This window comes from Macaca nemestrina, chromosome 14 (assembly GCF_043159975.1).
Source record: "Macaca nemestrina isolate mMacNem1 chromosome 14, mMacNem.hap1, whole genome shotgun sequence".
NCBI lineage: Eukaryota > Metazoa > Chordata > Mammalia > Primates > Cercopithecidae > Macaca > Macaca nemestrina.
The window spans coordinates 11,901,295-11,920,262 of record NC_092138.1 but is presented as its reverse complement, the minus strand read 5'-3'; the positions used below and the strand labels follow the sequence as shown (position 1 = coordinate 11,920,262).

The window sequence follows — 18,968 nt, the reverse complement described above, 5'->3', positions numbered from 1 at the left end:
TTACTTGGAAGAGTCCAATTTATTGGATAGGATAGATTTTAACCACCTATAAATGCTTTCTTTTGTCTGGTATAAAGTAACGTAATTTTTTCTGGTATAAGTAACATAATTATTGCAATACATTTTTCCTGTAGTAAATTTAAGTTAATACTTTTTTTCCAGTTGCTCAAAAGATTTATAAATATGTACGTTTTTTACTCAGAAGATAATTACAGAAATCATAACTTATTGTCAATGTCATTTCTAGGTATATGCCCAGCATCTATATTTCTCTCTCAATTGAACAATGCTGGCACTGGAAGACTTGGTGGTACCCTGAAGGAATAATAACATCAATGCAATCACCACTACAAACCTTTTCTACGCTCTCACTACATGCAGGCGCTGTTCTAAGTACTTTTACATGGATTTCTCAACATCCCTGTCAGGTATTATTATTACCCCCTTTTTACACATGAGGAAACTGAGGCATATGGAGAATAAGGCAGTCTCTCAGAATCACAAAGCTAGAAATTACACCCATGTAATTGTAAACACTATGCTACACTATTCTCAGCAAAATGAATACCGTGGCTACGCAAGAATTCGTGTTTTTTTTTTTTTTTTTCTTTTTCCCTAAATAAAGTGTTTAGAAAGTGTCTGCTCAAGGCTGAAGCTTATGGCCAGATGTGGTGGCTCATATCTATCATTTTAGTATTTTGGGAGGCCAAGGTGGGAGGATCACATGAGGCCAGGAATTCAAGACCAGTCTGGGCAACATAGTGAGACCCCATCTCTATAAATGGGGAGGCTGAGGTGGGTTGGTTTCTAAGTAGCTACCCTGTCTCCACACAGCAGCCATAATGAGCTTTTTAAAACAGGATTCAGATAATATCACTCCTTGGCTCAAAACCCTAAAATACTCTCTCATTTCACTTAAAGGGGGAAAAAATCCAACAAAAACAGTCACTACCACTGCTGAAGGCGCTTCATAATCCAGATCTACCTACCCTCTGACTTCACCTCCACCTCCACCACTCACTCAGCCTCCTGCCTGCTCTACTCTGTTTTTTTTTTTCAAATTTCTTCTCTCTCTCAGGTTTCCAATCCTGTTCCACTCCTGCCACACTGCCTCAGTGATGCTGTAGGACAACACCCGTTTCCATCTCTGAGTTTACCAGTCGAACACCAAGTTCCCCGGACTGGCCCCTCTGTTTCATTGGATTCTTTGCTTAAATGTTACTTGACCAGAGAGGCTGCCTCCTTAGCCAACCATTCTCTTTCCCTTTTCTTGTTTTGTTATTTCTTCCTAGCATTTGCCACCACATGACATATTATCTCTGTATCTCTTTATTGTCTACCCTCTTCTGAGAAGGATGCAGAGTAAATGAGAGAAGGGGCTTTGCTTGTTCACCGCCGTATCTTCAGTGTTGAGGCCGGTGTCCTGAACTTAGAAAGGGAGGGAGCGGCTGGATAACTATTTGTTGAAAGAATGAATAAATGAAGTAGCTGAGAGGTAACAGTGGAGTTCAGGCTAAGCTTATTTTTTTTCTTTACTTTGTGTGTGGCAAATACTCTCCAGGAGGAGAAAACACTGCAGGCAAGACAGCAGCAACAAAAAGCACGGGACTGGAACAAATAATTGAAGACTCTGGTTGCCACTCATGGGTGGTATAAACACCACTTGGAATTTACAAAACACACAGGCCCATGCTTACCCACTGAAGAATGAGCTTTAGGAAATAAAGGTAGAGGATGGGCAACCGTATGTTTTAAAGTTCCCCCAAGTCATTCTGATGTCCAATCCCTGTTAAAAGCATGTATTCAGAGAAAGAATCTCAAAAGGCATGTGGTAAAGTATGCAGTAAATAAAATAACACACATTTGTTTTTTTTAAAACCCACATACCTGACTGGGGACTCAAAAATATTGTTGTTTTTTGTTTCTTTTTGTCTTCATGTAAAAGCACTGCCTAAAAAATGAAATAGACTGGTTTACAAAATTGAAAGGAAGAGCATCTGAAACAGCCTTAAAACCGAAACCATATCCAAGGAGAGCTGAAATAAGGCATGTGGGTGGCAGAATTTTGCAAGTTAACTGAAAAGCGAGACCATATGCAGGAGTTCTGAAACAAGGCCCTGCCATCCGGTGCCCAGCAAGCCTCACCACGCACCACACCCACAGACAGAAAGAGTGCTGCAGGTCAGCCACAGGAAGGAGGGCCCGGGCTGCCAGCATGGCGGCAAGGACCTGGCACAGAGTGAGAGCACTCAGGGAGCATCTCCTGAGTGAACAGATGACAAACACGCCTCCTTCTCGGTTTGAGCTAGGTTTACCTGAACAAATGGACCAGTTGGTTTCAATGGTACAGGTGAGGGGGATCCAAACATACAATCTGATTTAGACATTCCTAAAAAAGAAATTAGCACTTTTTGTCCCTACTTTAAATTGAAAGCTGTAGCCCTGTTTTCAAATTTTCACAGAGAGACTGTCTGTTGGTGTGACAGAAGCTCCACTCAGTATATTGTGTGGACAAAGGAGCAATATATCTGAAGAAACAAGAGAGAGCAGCATAAGTTTTAGACAGGAAGAAGCAACTAATTATTTCTTAACTGCCACCAAGGGAAATTCCCTATATCTATCTCCATGCCTCCACTGTCATTTCGCGTTTAAAATATGACTACTAACTTTAATGTGTCAAGACTGCATTCGAAAGGGACCACATTTCCAGATAAGTGCTCTTCCTTATGCTTGATAATCCCCCTGCCACCCAGATTCCCCCCTCTTTTTGAGTTGCTGCTGTCCCCCATAGGCTGCCAAAATCACTGTTCTAACTGTTGTGAGAGCTTCCCTAGTAAACAACTTAAAACTTGCTGCTAGCGAGAAAAAAGAAATTCATCAAAGCTGGGGCAAATTCTCCACTTTGTTGTACCAAAGAGGAAGACTGTAATAATGTTTCAGTCATGAGTAATCAATACAGGCTTCCAGTCATTTTGGGAATAATTCTGGGAATACTATTTAAAACTTATCTATACTATTTACAGTTTCCTTACCCATAAAACTGCAGATATTAATGCATTTAATGAAGCTGTTGTAAAAATTAAATGAAATTATCCATGTAAAGTACTTAAAATAGTGCCTAACTCATCATGAATGCTCAATGAACGTTAGCAACTATTATTGTAATTTCTTTTACATACATTTTCCTCTTAAAACAACACAAGAAAATCACTTTATTCTGGTATATGTCCCATGTGAGCAGCTAAAGCTGTATCTTTCATAAACATTTAAACCCTACTCTAAAAATAATAGATAAAAAATTTTAAATATTTTTCTTTTCATATAAAGCTCCTTTAAAAAAGAATGGGTATAATCTAAAAATCTCCTGTCTCAAAAAAAGATACACTATATTGCTGAATATGATAAAATAAAATAGAAGAGAGGTATTCTTGTTCCAAGAACTATACACATGGAGTATTTTAAGGAAACTGTAAAGCAGCTGACATTTTATGCTGTCCACAAACATATATATACAACTGAGGATAGCGACAGGATTGACTACTTAAATAGAAAAAAATTACTTCCCAAGATTTCTTTTCTATGCTCATCAAATTTCATCACTTGCACAGTTCTGAGAAGTGAGAAGGTAAATTGTTTTGTAAATCATTACTTATTATACACACACAAGGTACCCTTATAGTTAGTAGTCTGCTTAAAAGGTGCCCACAATAGACGTTTCACCCATTTAGCAAAAATGGCCAATTTGTATTCAACAACTCAAAGCGGCCAGATTTGGGGATGGTGTTGTACTAATGATGGCTAATAGATATTTTCTTCATCATAAGAATAATCATGCTCACTTGTAGAAAATCAAAATGACAAAATCTACAGAAAGAAATCTTCCATAATTCCCCTCTGCAGATATACCCACTGCTAACTATGCAGCCTATTTCTTTCTGTTCCCCTTTCTACGCATGTGCCTGTGTGTGGCTCACCTGTGCACAGAGCATGGTGTCCTGAGATAACTCTAGCTACCGCCACCCCTGTGATTTGATTTCACAAGTACATATACCAAGTAGCAAAGCTCAAGTTGCAGCTTCTTTTCTGGTCACTGAGGCTACATTTGCAGGTACCAGGGATGGCTACACTTTCACCTCACTGATAATCTTAGAAAAGTTCACCAAATGACTCTCATAAGACTCTAAATAAAGCCAGGAATAAGATATATGGAGGATCAACATTAAAGGAGGGGGAAGGGATTTTACTTTCTTGAAAAAGAAGATCTTTTTTGAGTAAATATATTGATAAAGAAAGATAACTAAAATAGTAAAGAGCTCTAAAAAGGAGATTTCCCTTGAGATGTTAGAGCAAACATCAAGGTGTGATAGGTGTCCATACCTGAAGAGCCTTTAAACTGTGGGCATTCCTTTTTAATGTGCCCTTCTCTTCCACAAATAAAACAACGCTTTTCTCTTAAGTCTTTGTCATCCTGTCTCTTCCATTTTTCCACTGGTGGTCTGAGGATCTTCTCCCTCCCCAGGTCAGCAGCTGCCCGCACTGGCTTGGCTTTCTGAGGTGTGCACTGTATGGGCTTATCTTCTTTTGTTGACACCTCCCTTTCTGTGTATTTGTTGTGAATTTCTTTGTCCTCTTTGCTTCTTTTTTCCTTGTTCTCAGGGTATCTTTGGTTCAGGGCATCTTCCTGATCTCGCCGCCGTCTCACTCTGTAGAAGACATCATATTAGTACCAAAAATCTAAACAGAAGCCTAACAAAATATTAAGGCAATTCCCAAAATATTAAGGCAATTCTAGATTTAAGAGATAACCAGGAATAGAAAGTTTAAAAGGAAAAGCAAGAACCTAAATGAAAATCCATCTTCTCTATTAAGACGTTCCCTCAGGGTTTAAGGGTGCAGTTTTTCTTTTTCATTTTCAAAGTCGCTCTAGTGCTGTAAAACCAATAACTGCAATTAGTGGCACTCCTTGGTTGAATGCCTACTTTGACACTGATGTAATGAAAGGCAAATCATACTTGGAGTGATTTCTTGAATGGCCTTTCTGGCACATTAGCATTCTTTCTTTACTAGGCACTGGAAATTTTAGATGTGAAGGCTTAAATTCACAAAGGAACAATGGTTATAAGATTTATAAGATTTATATTCTCAAAACGTCAAAATCATTTCTCCCTTGTCCTAATAATCACCGATTTTTGAGTAATGAAGAAAAGGACTGAAAAAAAGGGCTTCTCAAATTCCAGATGGTAACCTAATTTGAGCACCATGTTTCAAAATATTACCGTACAGTTAAAAACACCACCACTACACCATTACTGTACAGTTAAAAACACTATTACTGTTACCACTACATTACTGTACGGTTAAAAACACCATTACTGTTACCACTACATTACTGTACGGTTAAAAACACCATTACTGTTACCACTACATTACTGTACAGTTAAAAACACCATTACTGTTACCACTACATTACTGTACGGTTAAAAACACCATTACTGTTACCACTACATTACTGTACAGTTAAAAACACCATTACTATACACCACTACACCATTTACTGTACAGTTAAAAACACCATTACTGTACACCACTACACCATTTACTGTACTGTTAAAAACACCATTACTGTACACCACTACACCATTTGCTGTACAGTTAAAAACACCATTACTGTACAGTTAAAAACACCATTACTGTTACCACTATATTACTGTACAGTTAAAAACACCATTACTATATAGTTAACAACACCATTACTGTTACCACTACATTACTGTACAATTAAAAACACCACCAAAACAACGTGTCCCAGGCAAGAAAGCAAAAACATGTTTCTCTTCCCTCCCCCATAAACACCACCAGAAGAAAGCATGGTGACTAAACTGCGTGGCTTACCTACTCACAACAATTATTGAGGGTTAAGTGGAATACAAACAAAGAGTGTTAAAATCCAGTGAACTGTTTGTGAATATAAATCCCAACGTGCTGAACAGGTACTGTACATTAGAAACGTCACTGAGCTCCTGAAGGAGCTCCCTTGACTGTTCACTGACTGAAATGATTCTGAACTTCTCACTACTGTAAAAAGGAAGAATTTTTGTTTCCTCTTTTCACCATGTTGGCAAGACTGGTCTTGAACTCCTAGCCTCAAGTGATCCGCCCACCTTGGCCTTCCAAAGTGCTGGGATTACAGGTGTGAGCTACTACACCTGGCTTTTTTTTTGAGACAGAATCTCGCTCTGTTGCCCAGGCTGGAGTGCAATGGTGTGATCTCGGCTCACTGCAATCTCTGCCTCCTGGGGTTCAAGCGATTCTCCAGCCTCAGCCTCCCGAGTAGCTGGGATTACAGGCACCCACCACCATGCCTGGCTAATTTTTAGTAGAGATAGGTCACCATGTTGGTCAGGCTGGTCTCAAACTCCTGACCTCAGGTGATCCACTCGCCTCGGCCTCCCAAAGTGCTGGGATTACAGGCGTGAACCACTGCACCTGGCCTAAAGTCACGTTTTAAATCACTTCATTTCATTAAAAAATAAAAAAACTTAAATGTATCTGAAAACTGCTGGATTTCACACAAGTGTATTTTCTTTGTTATAATAGTACCTCATTTAAAAATTGGGACATTAAGAAAATAAAAACACAACCACCCCTTCTGAACATTTACTTACTTTCTCCTCATAGGACAGTCTTTCATAAAGTGTCCGATTTTCCCACAAATTCGACAGCATCTATCATTTGGGGCCAGCTCTCCTTCAGTTAACACATCTGGATCAAAAAAGTATTCCTAGAAGAACATAAATATATAAAAGTCTGAACTATTCATGTGAGATTGGAACACAAAACTTGATATTAAACAGTCATCTTACAATTCAATGTTGATAAAACATTACTTTTAATAAATATTATTTATACTGCTTAATTCCAAACAAAATCTAAAACCATCAAGGTCTAACTCAGGATAGTTTTAACTAAATCCATTTTTGTTTATTTCTTTTAGTCATGCAGAGCACTCATGAGCCCGAACCCTAAAGGTTTAAGCACACTTCTAAAGAAGCGGATTACACATCCCTGTGAGTCAGTTTTCCCAGGATGTGGGAGGGAGTTGAGGCCAGGTACAAAGGCTTTGTCTCCTTATCACATGAAAAGGCTAAAACCTAAAGAATTGAGAAACATGATTTGCATTACACAGATCATAGTGAAGAAAAGAAAAAAAAAAACTATGTGTTGCTACTTCGCTTAGTTGTGGCTACTGAAGGAAAAATAACACAACAAAGGAAAGATAATGGTCTAGCCTGTAGCCTCTTTGTACTAAAATTAAGGTGGAGGCCAGCAACATGAGCATCCCCAGGGAGCTCGCTGGAAAAGCAGTCTTGAGCCTGATCTTAGACTTGCTGAATCAGAATCTGCACTTTAACAAAATCCTCAGGTGATTTGTTCTAACAAGTTTCAGAAGCACTGGTGTAGAAGCCACATCAATACTAGCAAAAACCAGATGTACAGATGTAATCAAACACTGAATGTGCCTATAAAACAAAACACTTATGCTAAATTTTAAATGTCTTCCCTGGGAGGAGAGAGGGAATAGGGGGTTGTTGGTCAAAGGGTACAAAGTTTCAGATACACAGGAGGAATAAGTTTTGAGATCTGTTGCACAGTAGGGTGACTATAGTCAATAACAGTGCATATTTCAAGATAATTAAGAGTAAATCTCAAATGTCTCCCCACAAAAAATGGTGAGGTGATAGATATATGTTAATTAACTTGAATTCATCATTCCATATACATGTATCAAATCATCACGTTGTGCTCCCTAAATTATATGTCAATTAAAAATAACATTAAAAAGTCTTTATAAGGAAATTAATGCAGAAAAACATAACATTATTCTTAACAAGACCATCTAGTCCCTAGCCATTTTTCTCTCACTGAAGTTATTTTTTTGACACAATTCTGCTTTGTTTTCAATAAATGTGGTTCCTTAAAAACTCGAGTATCAAGTTATATGAGAAGAGATACCTGTCTGCTACAGGAAGCACTGTTATCCCCCTAGTCCCAGCAGAAGATTTACTACTTTTTGCAAGCAGATTGGAAAATCTAGATTCTAGATATGTACAAACTGGGCTTGGCCAAGGCCGGCATCCAGCCAAACGCTGGCGGAACAGCAATGCACCTATGAAGGCTAGCACAGATAACCAGGAAAAAAAAAGGTATCAAAGAGGAAAACAAGAATGGAACAACCTTAAATCCATCTTCTCTATCAGGAAGCTACCTCAGGCGTTAGAATGTAGCTTTACTTTCTTTCTGTTTTCAAAGTTGCTCTAGAGCTAGTACATGTTTCCCTGGTGCCATGTTACAAGGAAAAGCAGCAGCAGCAAAATTAATAATTTTTCTACCCAAACTCCAATTCTTGCTATTTCTCTCTATTCTGATGGCCTTTACCCAGGGATGTTTAAGAAAAAGGGGGGCTCTGGGAATTATTCTGTACTATAGTCATTTATTTTGGCTAGACTCACCGACTTTCTAAATATTTAAGTTACTACTGAAGTGATGTGTACATATTAGGCACCTTTTTTTTTTTTTTTTTTTTTGGGTATTTTCAACAGACACTTACCATTTTTGAGGGGTAGTCCTTTGGAAATCCCTTGACAGGAATACCAAATACTCTTCTACCATTGATAAAAGCCTTCATTATAAAATTTGTCACTAAAAAGAAGAGTAAGAACTCAATGAGGTGGGTTAAAAGGAAAAGAGATTGTGTTACAAATGACAAACTACCTGGGCCTGGTGGTGCCCGTTATTGTAGCACTCTGGGAGGCTGGGGTAGGAGGATCGCTTGAGCCCAGGAGTTTGAGACCAGCCTGGGCAACAAAAGCAAGACCCTGTCTCTATTATAAAAGTAAATAAGTAAGTAAAATAAAAAATAAAATGACAAATGAAGTAACTTACTTTTCCTTGATAATCCAGCTCCAAGATTATGATTCAAATCAAAGGGATCTAGGCAAAAAAATTTAAGAGCAAATAAGGTAATCAAAGAGAAAATGCCACCATTCATGCAATAAGTGAAGTTCATAAAACAAGACAAGGATATCATCTACTTTGCTTATCATTAATAAGTTTTAAATTCACAACATAGAAAAGAAGTGCAAAAAAAAGTTTTAAATGACACCTGTTAAATGAGCTTAAAAGTTATAATAAAGCGAAGCAATACTTATTCCTAAACATAAGGCAAGTTTTTCCACTACAGTGTTCATCAGAATAGAGGGTACTGCTTTACATTTAAATCATTATAAAGCTCTTTATGTTACGACTGGCTGCCTATTTTTGAACAAAATACTGTTTGCAGAAGACACATTAGCCTGATATTACTTAATGACACTAGTTTTGGATGTATATAGAAGTTATAAATACATTTAAAACATTTTAGCACTAAATGTTCCCACTATGTAACAAGTTTCTTAAAGATCACTTTAGAAAATAATTCATCATGGAGATTACAAAACACACTTATAAGATAAAACACACAGAAATATACATCTGTCCCAGTGGCATGCCATTGGCTACCTGGATCTCGGGATACAATTTCCAGTAAAAGCTTAATACAGACTCTCATTTGATCTTATATGTCTGCATCTCCGTCTGCATCTCCAACATCTTACATAGCTGTATATATGATGTGTTTTGGAATATTGTTTGTTAAATAACCTAGGAAATGGTAGGAATGATGAAGCTAATGTCAAAGATGTATGAGAGGTCTGAATAAACTGTCTCATGAAATAAATGGGGTTAAAAGCACTATTTCTAAACCCAAATACTGTTTTATAAGTGATCTAAAATAATATACACCCATAATGATTCATAATTTAGACATTATGTGTAGATCTCTAACTTCTATTTTTTACATCCCTAAAACAATATTCAAGAAGGCGAAGAGAAAAAAGTGATGACCTTTTTTCGGGAATCCTCTTACTGAGAAAATGAAGGACTGCATGGATATAGTACACACAAGAGAAGTAAAAAGAGGCATCTTCCACTAGCCAGTTACGCTGCTAGTGAACAGTAACAGGTGTACCATATTGAGATCGAGCCTAAGTTTATCGAAGTATAGGACCCTTCCTTCAGCTTAACCCTGCAATAATCACTGCTAGGAGAAGGTTACCTTCATCACTTTGGTCATTCTTTCTTCAAGTGATTTTTATATGTGCATGTGTATTTTTGGTTATTTGCTTGGTGTAGTGGAGATACTACAATATTAGCTACTGTGCAGTTAAAGAAACTACTACTGGTTGGGTGCTGTGGCTCACGCCTGTAATCCCAGCACTTTGGGAGGCTGAGGTGGGCTAATCACCTGAGGTCAAGAGTTCGAGACCAGCCTGGCCAACACGGTGAAACACTGTCTCTACTAAAAATACAAAAATTAGCCAGGCGTGGTGGCGTACGCCTGTAGTCCCAGCTACTTTGGAGGCTGATGACAGGAGAATCCAGGAATGTGAACCCAGGAGGCGAAGGGTGCAGTGACCTGAGATCCTGCCATTACACTCCAGCCTGGGCGACACAGTGAGACTCCGTCCCCCACAAAAACAAAAGCAAATGACTACTATCACCACTGAAATGCCTTAATTCTAAAATAGCTGGTTATATGATTATGAATAAAGTCTTCTTTTTAGTTTAGCCTATTACTAACAGCTTGTCTGAAAGTAATGTAAAAATTAGAGGGAAAAGATAATAACCTTAAAAACTTAAAAAAGAATACATTAATAGGCTGGGTGCAGTGGCTCACACCTGTAATCCCAGCACGTTGGGAGGCGGAACTGGGCGGATCACCTGAGGTCAGGAGTTTGAAACTAGCCTAGCCAACATGGTGAAACCCTGTCTCTACTAAAAATACAAAAAAATTAGCCAGGCGTGGTGGCGCATGCCTGTAATCCCAGCTACTCGGGAGGCTGAGGCACGAGAATCACTTGAACTGGGGAGGTGGAGGTTGCAATGAGCCAAGACCGCGCCATTGTACTCCAGCCTGGAAGACAGAGCGAAACTGTCTTAAGAAAAAAAAAAGGAATACCTTAATAAGTGACAGATGATAAGAACTGCAGTGATAACAAAAAGGAGTAAGTCAAAAGTTCTATGTGTTTGACACATGAGATTTTAAAAAATCAAAACTGTATTTGTAACCCATGGTGATCTGCATTTCATTTTACAAAAGTTCATTGTATTTTAATACTGCCAATATGCAGAAATAATAATAAAACCACAACTTAGAATAGTCCATATTATTTATGTGATACAAATATATTTAAAAATTTAAAAATCTCATTAAAATTAAAAAAAATATATTTCTTAGGTCATTTCTCAACTAAGGCATTTAAATTCCATTTTGTCTCAAAATAAGAATCCCACAAATTGGAAATAAACAATCAACTATTAGCATCAACGGCTCCAATAGATCACTACCTTTAACAGAAAAAGAAAAGGTGGCCAGGCGCAGTGGCTCACGCCTGTAATCCCAGCACTTGGGGAGGCGGAGGTGGGTGATCACCTGAGATCAGGAGTTCGAGACCAGCCTGGCCAACATGGTGAAACCCCGTCTCTACTAGAAGTACAACAATTTAGCTGGTTGTGGTGGCAGGCGCCTGTAATCCCAACTACTCAGGTGGCTGAGGTAGGAGAATTGCTTGAACCTGGGAGGCGGAGGTTGCAGTGAGCTGAGATAGCGCTACTGCACTCCAGCCTGGGCAACAAGAGCGAAATTCCATCTCAAAAAATAAAAAAATAGAAAAAGAAAAGGCTTCCATATGGTCAAAATAAATGTCAAAATTTATGTACAATTACTTATAGGTGAACTCCATCAATAGCGAATGAAGATCTTGAAAATTCACTTAGTGGCACTCTTCAAACCCCCGAACAGGAAGGTTGTAAAAGTCCCACTTTCTTGAAGCTGCCTTATCACTACTGCTGCCTTATTCTTCAGTATGTTATGTGTCCAACAATAGTAAAAAATTTGTCATGGTGAAATGGCTTCAGTCATTTAAAAACAAATCTTTAGGCTGGAAAGAGACAAGTTGGCCTGGTATGGACAATGAGACTGGGGTACTGCACACCCCAAGCAGCTGGAAGAGCTCTGCAAGAAGGAAGAACAATGTCCTTATAGTTCAAGCTCTATAGTCTATTCAACTTCAAGTTTACTTGTATTCGTACCTTCAATAACAATGTATTTTGAGGTCCACTGTTTCTTAAAAGTTGTAAGCAGACTTTTTCTCCTGATGCTAATAACATGTTCTTTAAAATCAAATTCCTCCGTGTAGAAACGAAGAAGGCCCAACCATAACTGCCCAACAGATTCGGTATTTTTTCCACATTCTGGCCAATAGGCAGGCTAGAAATAGAAGGGAACAAGGGATACCATGGTCTTTAGTGAAGTGTTAATATCAACATTCATTTGTATCTTAGGGAGTAAATTTGGATTTATTTCTAATTAACTAGAGCTCAATTATACAACTTTTAATCTTTACTCTACGACTTGGAGATAGAAGTGCTCAAGAGTTTTCAGTGTCAAGTCTCAAAACACGTTAGTCGGAGGATCCAGAAATAGATTCTAAGAGCCTTGGTGATACGTAGGTTATTAGATCTCTTTAGTTCAGTGAAAGTCTTTCTAAACTCTGGGTACAAAAACCACAGAACAAATATTCATTCACTTGGAATAAAGTTACTTAACCACTTGGAATTATTAGGCATTAAAGAAATACTAGATATAGTCCCTAGAGATTCACTTGGCTTAGTAAAAATATTTTCACATCAAAGAAAACATCTGTAAACACTATTTTTTTTTTACTATCATAAGATAAATAAATATAACAAGCAATAAAATAGTTGTTGGCCATCTACACTGTAGTATAGCTAATTTTTAGTCAAGGATATAGGAAAATCTTTACTCTTAAAATACGTACCAGTTCATCTATTTGATCAAAAAAATAAATATTCCAGCCATCAACAAATATTTCAGGTTTCTTTTCACCTTTGTATATCTGAAATTAATTTTTAAACTATTAGTATGGATTACAAACTTAATGCATTGATACAAAAACTTCTAGGAAAATAGGTAAAAAATTAACTACAGAACCACAGAATTTTCGAGGAGGAGAAAGGCTCAGAGATCACCCAGTTTTCCAGAGAAGAAATACAATTTCGTTCATTAATACCTCTTGAAGGACAGGAATGACTGGTGGATTCCTCTGCTGGAGAAAATATAGCACCATAAGAGTATATGCATATGATGATAAGCTGCCTCTAGATGCATCACCAATATCACACATCTAGACGGAAGGAAAACAAAAAAGGAAAACAAAGAACAAAGGAAAGGTCTGTTTTCTGCTAACTTTGCATCCATTCTATTATCACTAAAAGTAAAGTGCATATGTTGAGGACTAATATAAAAATCACATTTTCAAAGGCAAAACCAACCCAACCTAGCGAAGCAGTGGACAGTCGGCTACACGCAAGTTCAGGTCATTGTATACAATTCAGAACAAAATTTTAGCTTTCTTCATAGGGTCTCCCAAATAGCTATATGATGCATTTCGCATGACTATAGTTCATTAAAAAATAGATTCATGTTTTCAACAGTGTTTAAAGATGCAATGAAATTTCCTGATAAGTCACAATAGGAAGCATACTCACCTTTGTAAATACTTTCATGGTATAGCACAAATACTTCACTCTGGGATCAATGGCGGAATAAGCAGATAAAAGCCTTGTGTTATGAAGGGCCTGTTAAAAGGAAATAACACTATAAGACTAACAATGAAGTGTAAAGGGTTTTTTTGGGGTTTTTTTTTTTTTGTGGCAGTTGTTTTAAATAATGCAGATGGGATCTCACTATGTTGCCCAGGCTGGTTATGAACTCCTGGGCTCAAGTGATCCTCCCCCATCAGCCTCCCAAAGTGCTGGGATTACAAGCATGAGCCACCAGGCGAACCTAGATGAAAAGATTTTAAGCTGGAATATTCTAAATAGGTTTACAGTGTGATTCATTTTAGGAAGAAGGCATTTCAACTGAAATTAACCTTTTTTTTTTTTTTTTTCCCTAAAGACAATCTTCATTAACTTACTAGACAATAATAAAGAATTATAAGTAACATCTGACCTCATGGCTTTTGTATGTCCTTGGTCTGAACATCTAGAAAATAAGGGCTGGCGAAATAAACAATCAGTTCCCTTTCAGTAGACATAAGATCTCTCTGCAAAAACACCCCCAAAGGGTCAGAGAGGTCCTATAAATCCCTGAAACATATCTGAATTATCTTTGAATTCTCAGCCTCAGAACACTGCCAGGTTCACAGCAAGTAAGCATAACAACTCTTGAAAGATTGACTAAGATGAAATGAATGTCTTCTTTAACTTGAGGTTTCTGCAAGGTGAGACATTTGTTCCCTTTATCTCTCTAAACAAAAAGCCTGAAAAAAACCTTACCAATGTGTTATACAAACTGATATCTACTTCCAGACCACTTCTCAAATGGAAGAACTTCACAATTGGCACCTTTGCTGTTGTAATAGGTAAGATGTTTCTCAGACCTAAGTTGGGAAATAAAATGTTATCATTAAATACAGCAGCTGGAGATATAAGTCACTCTTACGTTAATGTTTCAATATTAAATGGTGTAAACCTAACTTTGGCCTGTTTCATTGCATTCATTAGGACTCATCAAAGAATTCCGTTATTAACAAACATCTGGGAAGATTAGTCTGGCAAAGTTTACATTTATTAAACACATTGATACTAGAACTACAAGACTCAGTCACTCCCCTCTGGGAACTTACTGGATTGTATGTACACACATGTGTACATTCTCTCCATGTGACTATATCTAATTTGGAGAAAAGCCTAAGGGACAATCATCCTCCAAACAAGTTACTCACCTTAAAGCTAGAAGTTATGAAGTTAATAGGAATTAGTTTCAACAGGAGAGAGGAAACTGCCTGAGCTAAGCTTTGAAAAAGAGAGAAAAACCAGCAAAAATCGTGGCAGTTGAGGGAATTTACCAGGCAAGGCAAACTGTACACAAAAAGCGTAGATGCCTGAAATAGAATGGTATGTTCAGGGAAGTTCCAGAGAATTGTATAGGTTACAGAATGAACATGAGGGAATGGAATATGAGGCATAGGAGATGGTGGAGAAACTGGGAAGGGCCCAACTACAGAACATACACATTTTGCTAAGAATTATCCTTAGAATCAAAGAGGAGCTGATGAACTGGTCTAAGCTGGGAGGAATCACTGACCACATCTAGTTAGACAATACCCCTGGCAGTGGACAGACTGGAAGCACCAGGAATAGAGGCAGGGTGACCACTTATGAAAAATAACTGGGTGTGTAGAATGGCAATCATTAAAAAGTCAGGAAACAACAGGTGCTGGAGAGGATGTGGAGAAATAGGAACACTTTTACACTGTTGGTGGGACTGTAAACTAGTTCAACCATTATGGAAAACAGTATGGTGATTCCTCAAGGATCTAGAACTAGATGTACCATATGACCCAGCCATCCCATTACTGGGTATATACCCAAAGGATTATAAATTATGCTGCTATAAAGACACATGCACACGTATGTTTATTGCAGCACTATTCACAATAGCAAAGACTTGGAATCAACCCAAATGTCCATCAGTGACAGATTGGATTAAGAAAATGTGGCACATATACACCATGGAATACTATGCAGCCATAAAAAAGGATGAGTTTGAGTCCTTTGTAGGGACATGGATGCAGCTGGAATCCATCATTCTTAGCAAACTATCACAAGAACAGAAAACCAAACACCGCATGTTCTCACTCATAGGTGGGAACTGAACAATGAGATCACTCGGACTCAGGAAGGGGAACATCACACACCGGGGCCTATCATGGGGAGGGGGGAGGGGGGAGGGATTGCATTGGGAGTTATACCTGATGTAAATGACGCGTTGATGGGTGCAGCACAGCAACATGGCACAAGTATACATATGTAACAAACCTGCATGTTATGCACATGTACCCTACAACTTAAAGTATAATAATAATAAATAAATTAAAAAAAAAAAAAAAAAAAAAAAAAAAGAAAAATAACTGGGTGTGAACTTTCATGGTGGCATGGGAATACACGGCAGAAGCAAGGCACGTCTGAGAGCATCTGTAACTGGGTGGGGAGCAAGAGCTAATAAGAGAGGATCAGGGCTTTAAGAGTAAGTGCTACCACTTCCTGAGCACCTAATGCGTGATAGGGATATGTAAGACTCCTTTACAAACTTTACATTCTTAGGTTTATCACCCTCATCTGTAAGATGAGGAAACAGAGACCCAGAAAGATTCACAAGCTTAGGAATATGCAGCTGGTAAATTGTGGAGCTGGAATTCAAATCTAGGTAAGATTGACTCCTAACTTACACTGAACTTAGTGTGGGTCAGGCTAATTTAATTATCATTTCACCCGTTTTGTTGATTCCAAGGATGCCAATATCAACAACCATGAAAAAGGATTCAGAAGGAAGGGGAGATTAACAGAGTTGGTTGCTGCTGAAGCAAAGCAGTAAAGCGAAAGATAAGCTCATTCTGAGATGTCAGAGTTTGAGTTTCTACTGAGAGAGCTAAGTGGTGGTTTTTAGAAAGCAGATACATAGTAATCATATCATAGAACACAGGACAAAATAAGTAGGTAGAAGACATTTCAGGAAAAAATCTGTGTGGCAGACACAGGAAATGAAACTTAATCTGATGGGGAAAGGGGGCAAGGAAGCTCATTTTGCTGAATACTTAGAATATGCTAGGCTTTGCACTTTAATGTATTATCGATCTTAAACTCAAATGCCATAGAATTGTTATTTCCACTTTAGAGATGAGGAACTGAGTGCTTGTTATGGAGCTGAGTGACTTTCTGGGATTGCACAGCCAGCAAGGGGGAGATGGAATTTAAAACCAGAGTCTGATTCCAGAACCTCCACCTAGTATTTGCTATCCCACCTCTAAATTAGACAGGGCCCTTTTCTTCATATCCTTCCCATTCTGGAATTTGACACTGTTGATCATTATAACACTTCCAAGTCTAGGATTTATTCACAGCATATCTTCCCAGTTCCTTTTCAGTCTCTTTTCTTAATTTCTGTCTAGTCTCTTTCTCTCAATCTCTCTCTTTTTCTCCAAGGCTTTCAATACAAAAAACGGTTTTACTTTCATCTTCAATTCTGACTGGCAACCCCATATTTCTAATTGCTTTCTGGAATGTTAACTCTTGGAGATTATATGCTCATGGCAAACTAAACACTTCCACACAGGTGGTTCTCTGCAAATATTCCTGGTTCTCAAATACCCAGATATAGACCTCAGTCCTTACTTCCTACTTGTAGGTACCAAATCTAGGAAATTTTCCCACTTGGAATCTCTCATATCGTTTTCCTGTTAGTACCAGTGGCACCTTGGCTGAGGCCCTGCTGCCCTGTCATCTAGATTACACTTTCCCTAAAAGACCACACCAGCTGCCTAAAAACCTTATGTTATGCTTTTATTGGGTCCTTTCCCTCCTGAAGAAATTCCAGTGTTTCCAAATATCTATAAGACTTCACCTTATCTCCTAATATTTCCCATTTAAAAATCTCCAAATGTAGAGATTTTTACTCCAAATATTTCCCATTTAAAAATCTCCAAATCTCCAAAAATCTCCAATCTTCTCACTGCTCTCCAAAATATCCCACAGTCTCACATTCACATCTATGCACTTAGAAATGATTTCTTTTCCCATCCTTTTCAAATCGTATTCACCATCATCCAAGATCAGAGCAACCTCCATCTCTTCCATCAACCTTCCCTGTGCAACTCTTTCCCACATTCTCTCTTCTTAGAAGTTATTTAACTGAATATTACCTTACATCGTTACATAGTTTGGAAGATTACCTTACCTCTTAAGATATGGAAGCTTTCAAAAGAAAAACATATAGATTTTTTAACTTTTCCACCATCCCTAGGTATCTAACACAGTGTTGTGCACATAGGAGGCACCCAATAAAATACCTGGGGAGACTGTTTTAAAGATAAGAAGTTTTAAACACAGCTCTCTAGTTGTTATGAAATTCTTGTTCCAGGCAATCTGCATTCCATTATTATTATACATCATCTGTGTGCCTAAGTCATTTCTAATCTAAAAATGATCTGTTTTTAACATTGTTCCTTCTTAGGAAATACATACTGAGGTATTTAGGGGAAAGGACATAATGTCTGCAGCTTAATCTCAAATGGTACAGGAAGAAATTGAGAGCAAGCAAAAGACGGAATGATGAATCAAATATGGAAAATGTTAATTGGTGGATCTGAATAAAAGCTATATGTGGAACTCTTTATGCAACTTTTGCTGCTTTCCTTTAAATGTGAAATTAAATTATTTCAAAACACAAAGTTATAAACCTAGCTCAATACTAAAAAATTAATAGTCATGCTAACTTAGTACTTTAGTTTCTTTGCACGACCTTCAAAACAAAACAAAACAAAACACATGATCTTTAGAGGTGGAATTCCCAAGTTAAGGGAAATGTTTACTTCAATGACCAAAGAAAAGTATGTGTGTGTCTAGGTGTCAGGGCACGTTCATGCTGTGACTTAAAGTCTGTTCCTAACCAAAATGTACAAAAACTTTTCATGGACAGACCATGGATTTTAAGCTCCTGAGGACAGGGGCCATACATTGTTCACTTTCATTCTCAGTTCTTAGCACAGAAGTTTGCTGAACTACATTTTAAAAGAAGATTTTTCATTGTTAACGGTATCCACAGCTGCCATGACAACAAAAGGATATGTTAACAGCATTTGAAGTGTGTGCATGGTTTACAAAATCTATACATTTTATAGCTGTAAATACTCTAGAAATTACCCAGTTCAGTTTTCTCAATTTATCAATGAAAACAAGAGATCAGGCCAGGCGTAGTGGCTCACACCTGTAATCCCAGCACTTTG

At 37.9% G+C, this 18,968-nt stretch overlaps 1 protein-coding gene across 6 annotated transcripts in view; it reads right to left on the bottom strand.

Moving 5' to 3' along the window:
• Positions 1-18,968, bottom strand: part of TUT7 (terminal uridylyl transferase 7) — a 66,438-nt gene that overhangs the window by 9,101 nt on the left and 38,369 nt on the right. For 3 of the 6 annotated variants that reach the window (XM_071077594.1, XM_011771101.3, XM_071077595.1), the window contains exons 18-28: positions 14,461-14,564; positions 13,669-13,758; positions 13,191-13,304; positions 12,939-13,016; positions 12,190-12,367; positions 8,944-8,991; positions 8,609-8,700; positions 6,666-6,781; positions 4,378-4,703; positions 2,316-2,389; positions 1,888-1,951 (exon numbers count right to left, since the gene is read on the bottom strand). In XM_071077594.1, the coding sequence (XP_070933695.1) occupies positions 1,888-1,951; positions 2,316-2,389; positions 4,378-4,703; positions 6,666-6,781; positions 8,609-8,700; positions 8,944-8,991; positions 12,190-12,367; positions 12,939-13,016; positions 13,191-13,304; positions 13,669-13,758; positions 14,461-14,564 (1,284 nt within the window). The remainder of the gene's footprint in view (positions 1-1,887; positions 1,952-2,315; positions 2,390-4,377; positions 4,704-6,665; positions 6,782-8,608; positions 8,701-8,943; positions 8,992-12,189; positions 12,368-12,938; positions 13,017-13,190; positions 13,305-13,668; positions 13,759-14,460; positions 14,565-18,968) is intronic. The other 3 variants (XM_011771103.3, XM_011771102.3, XM_071077596.1) reach the window with 2 other exon arrangements.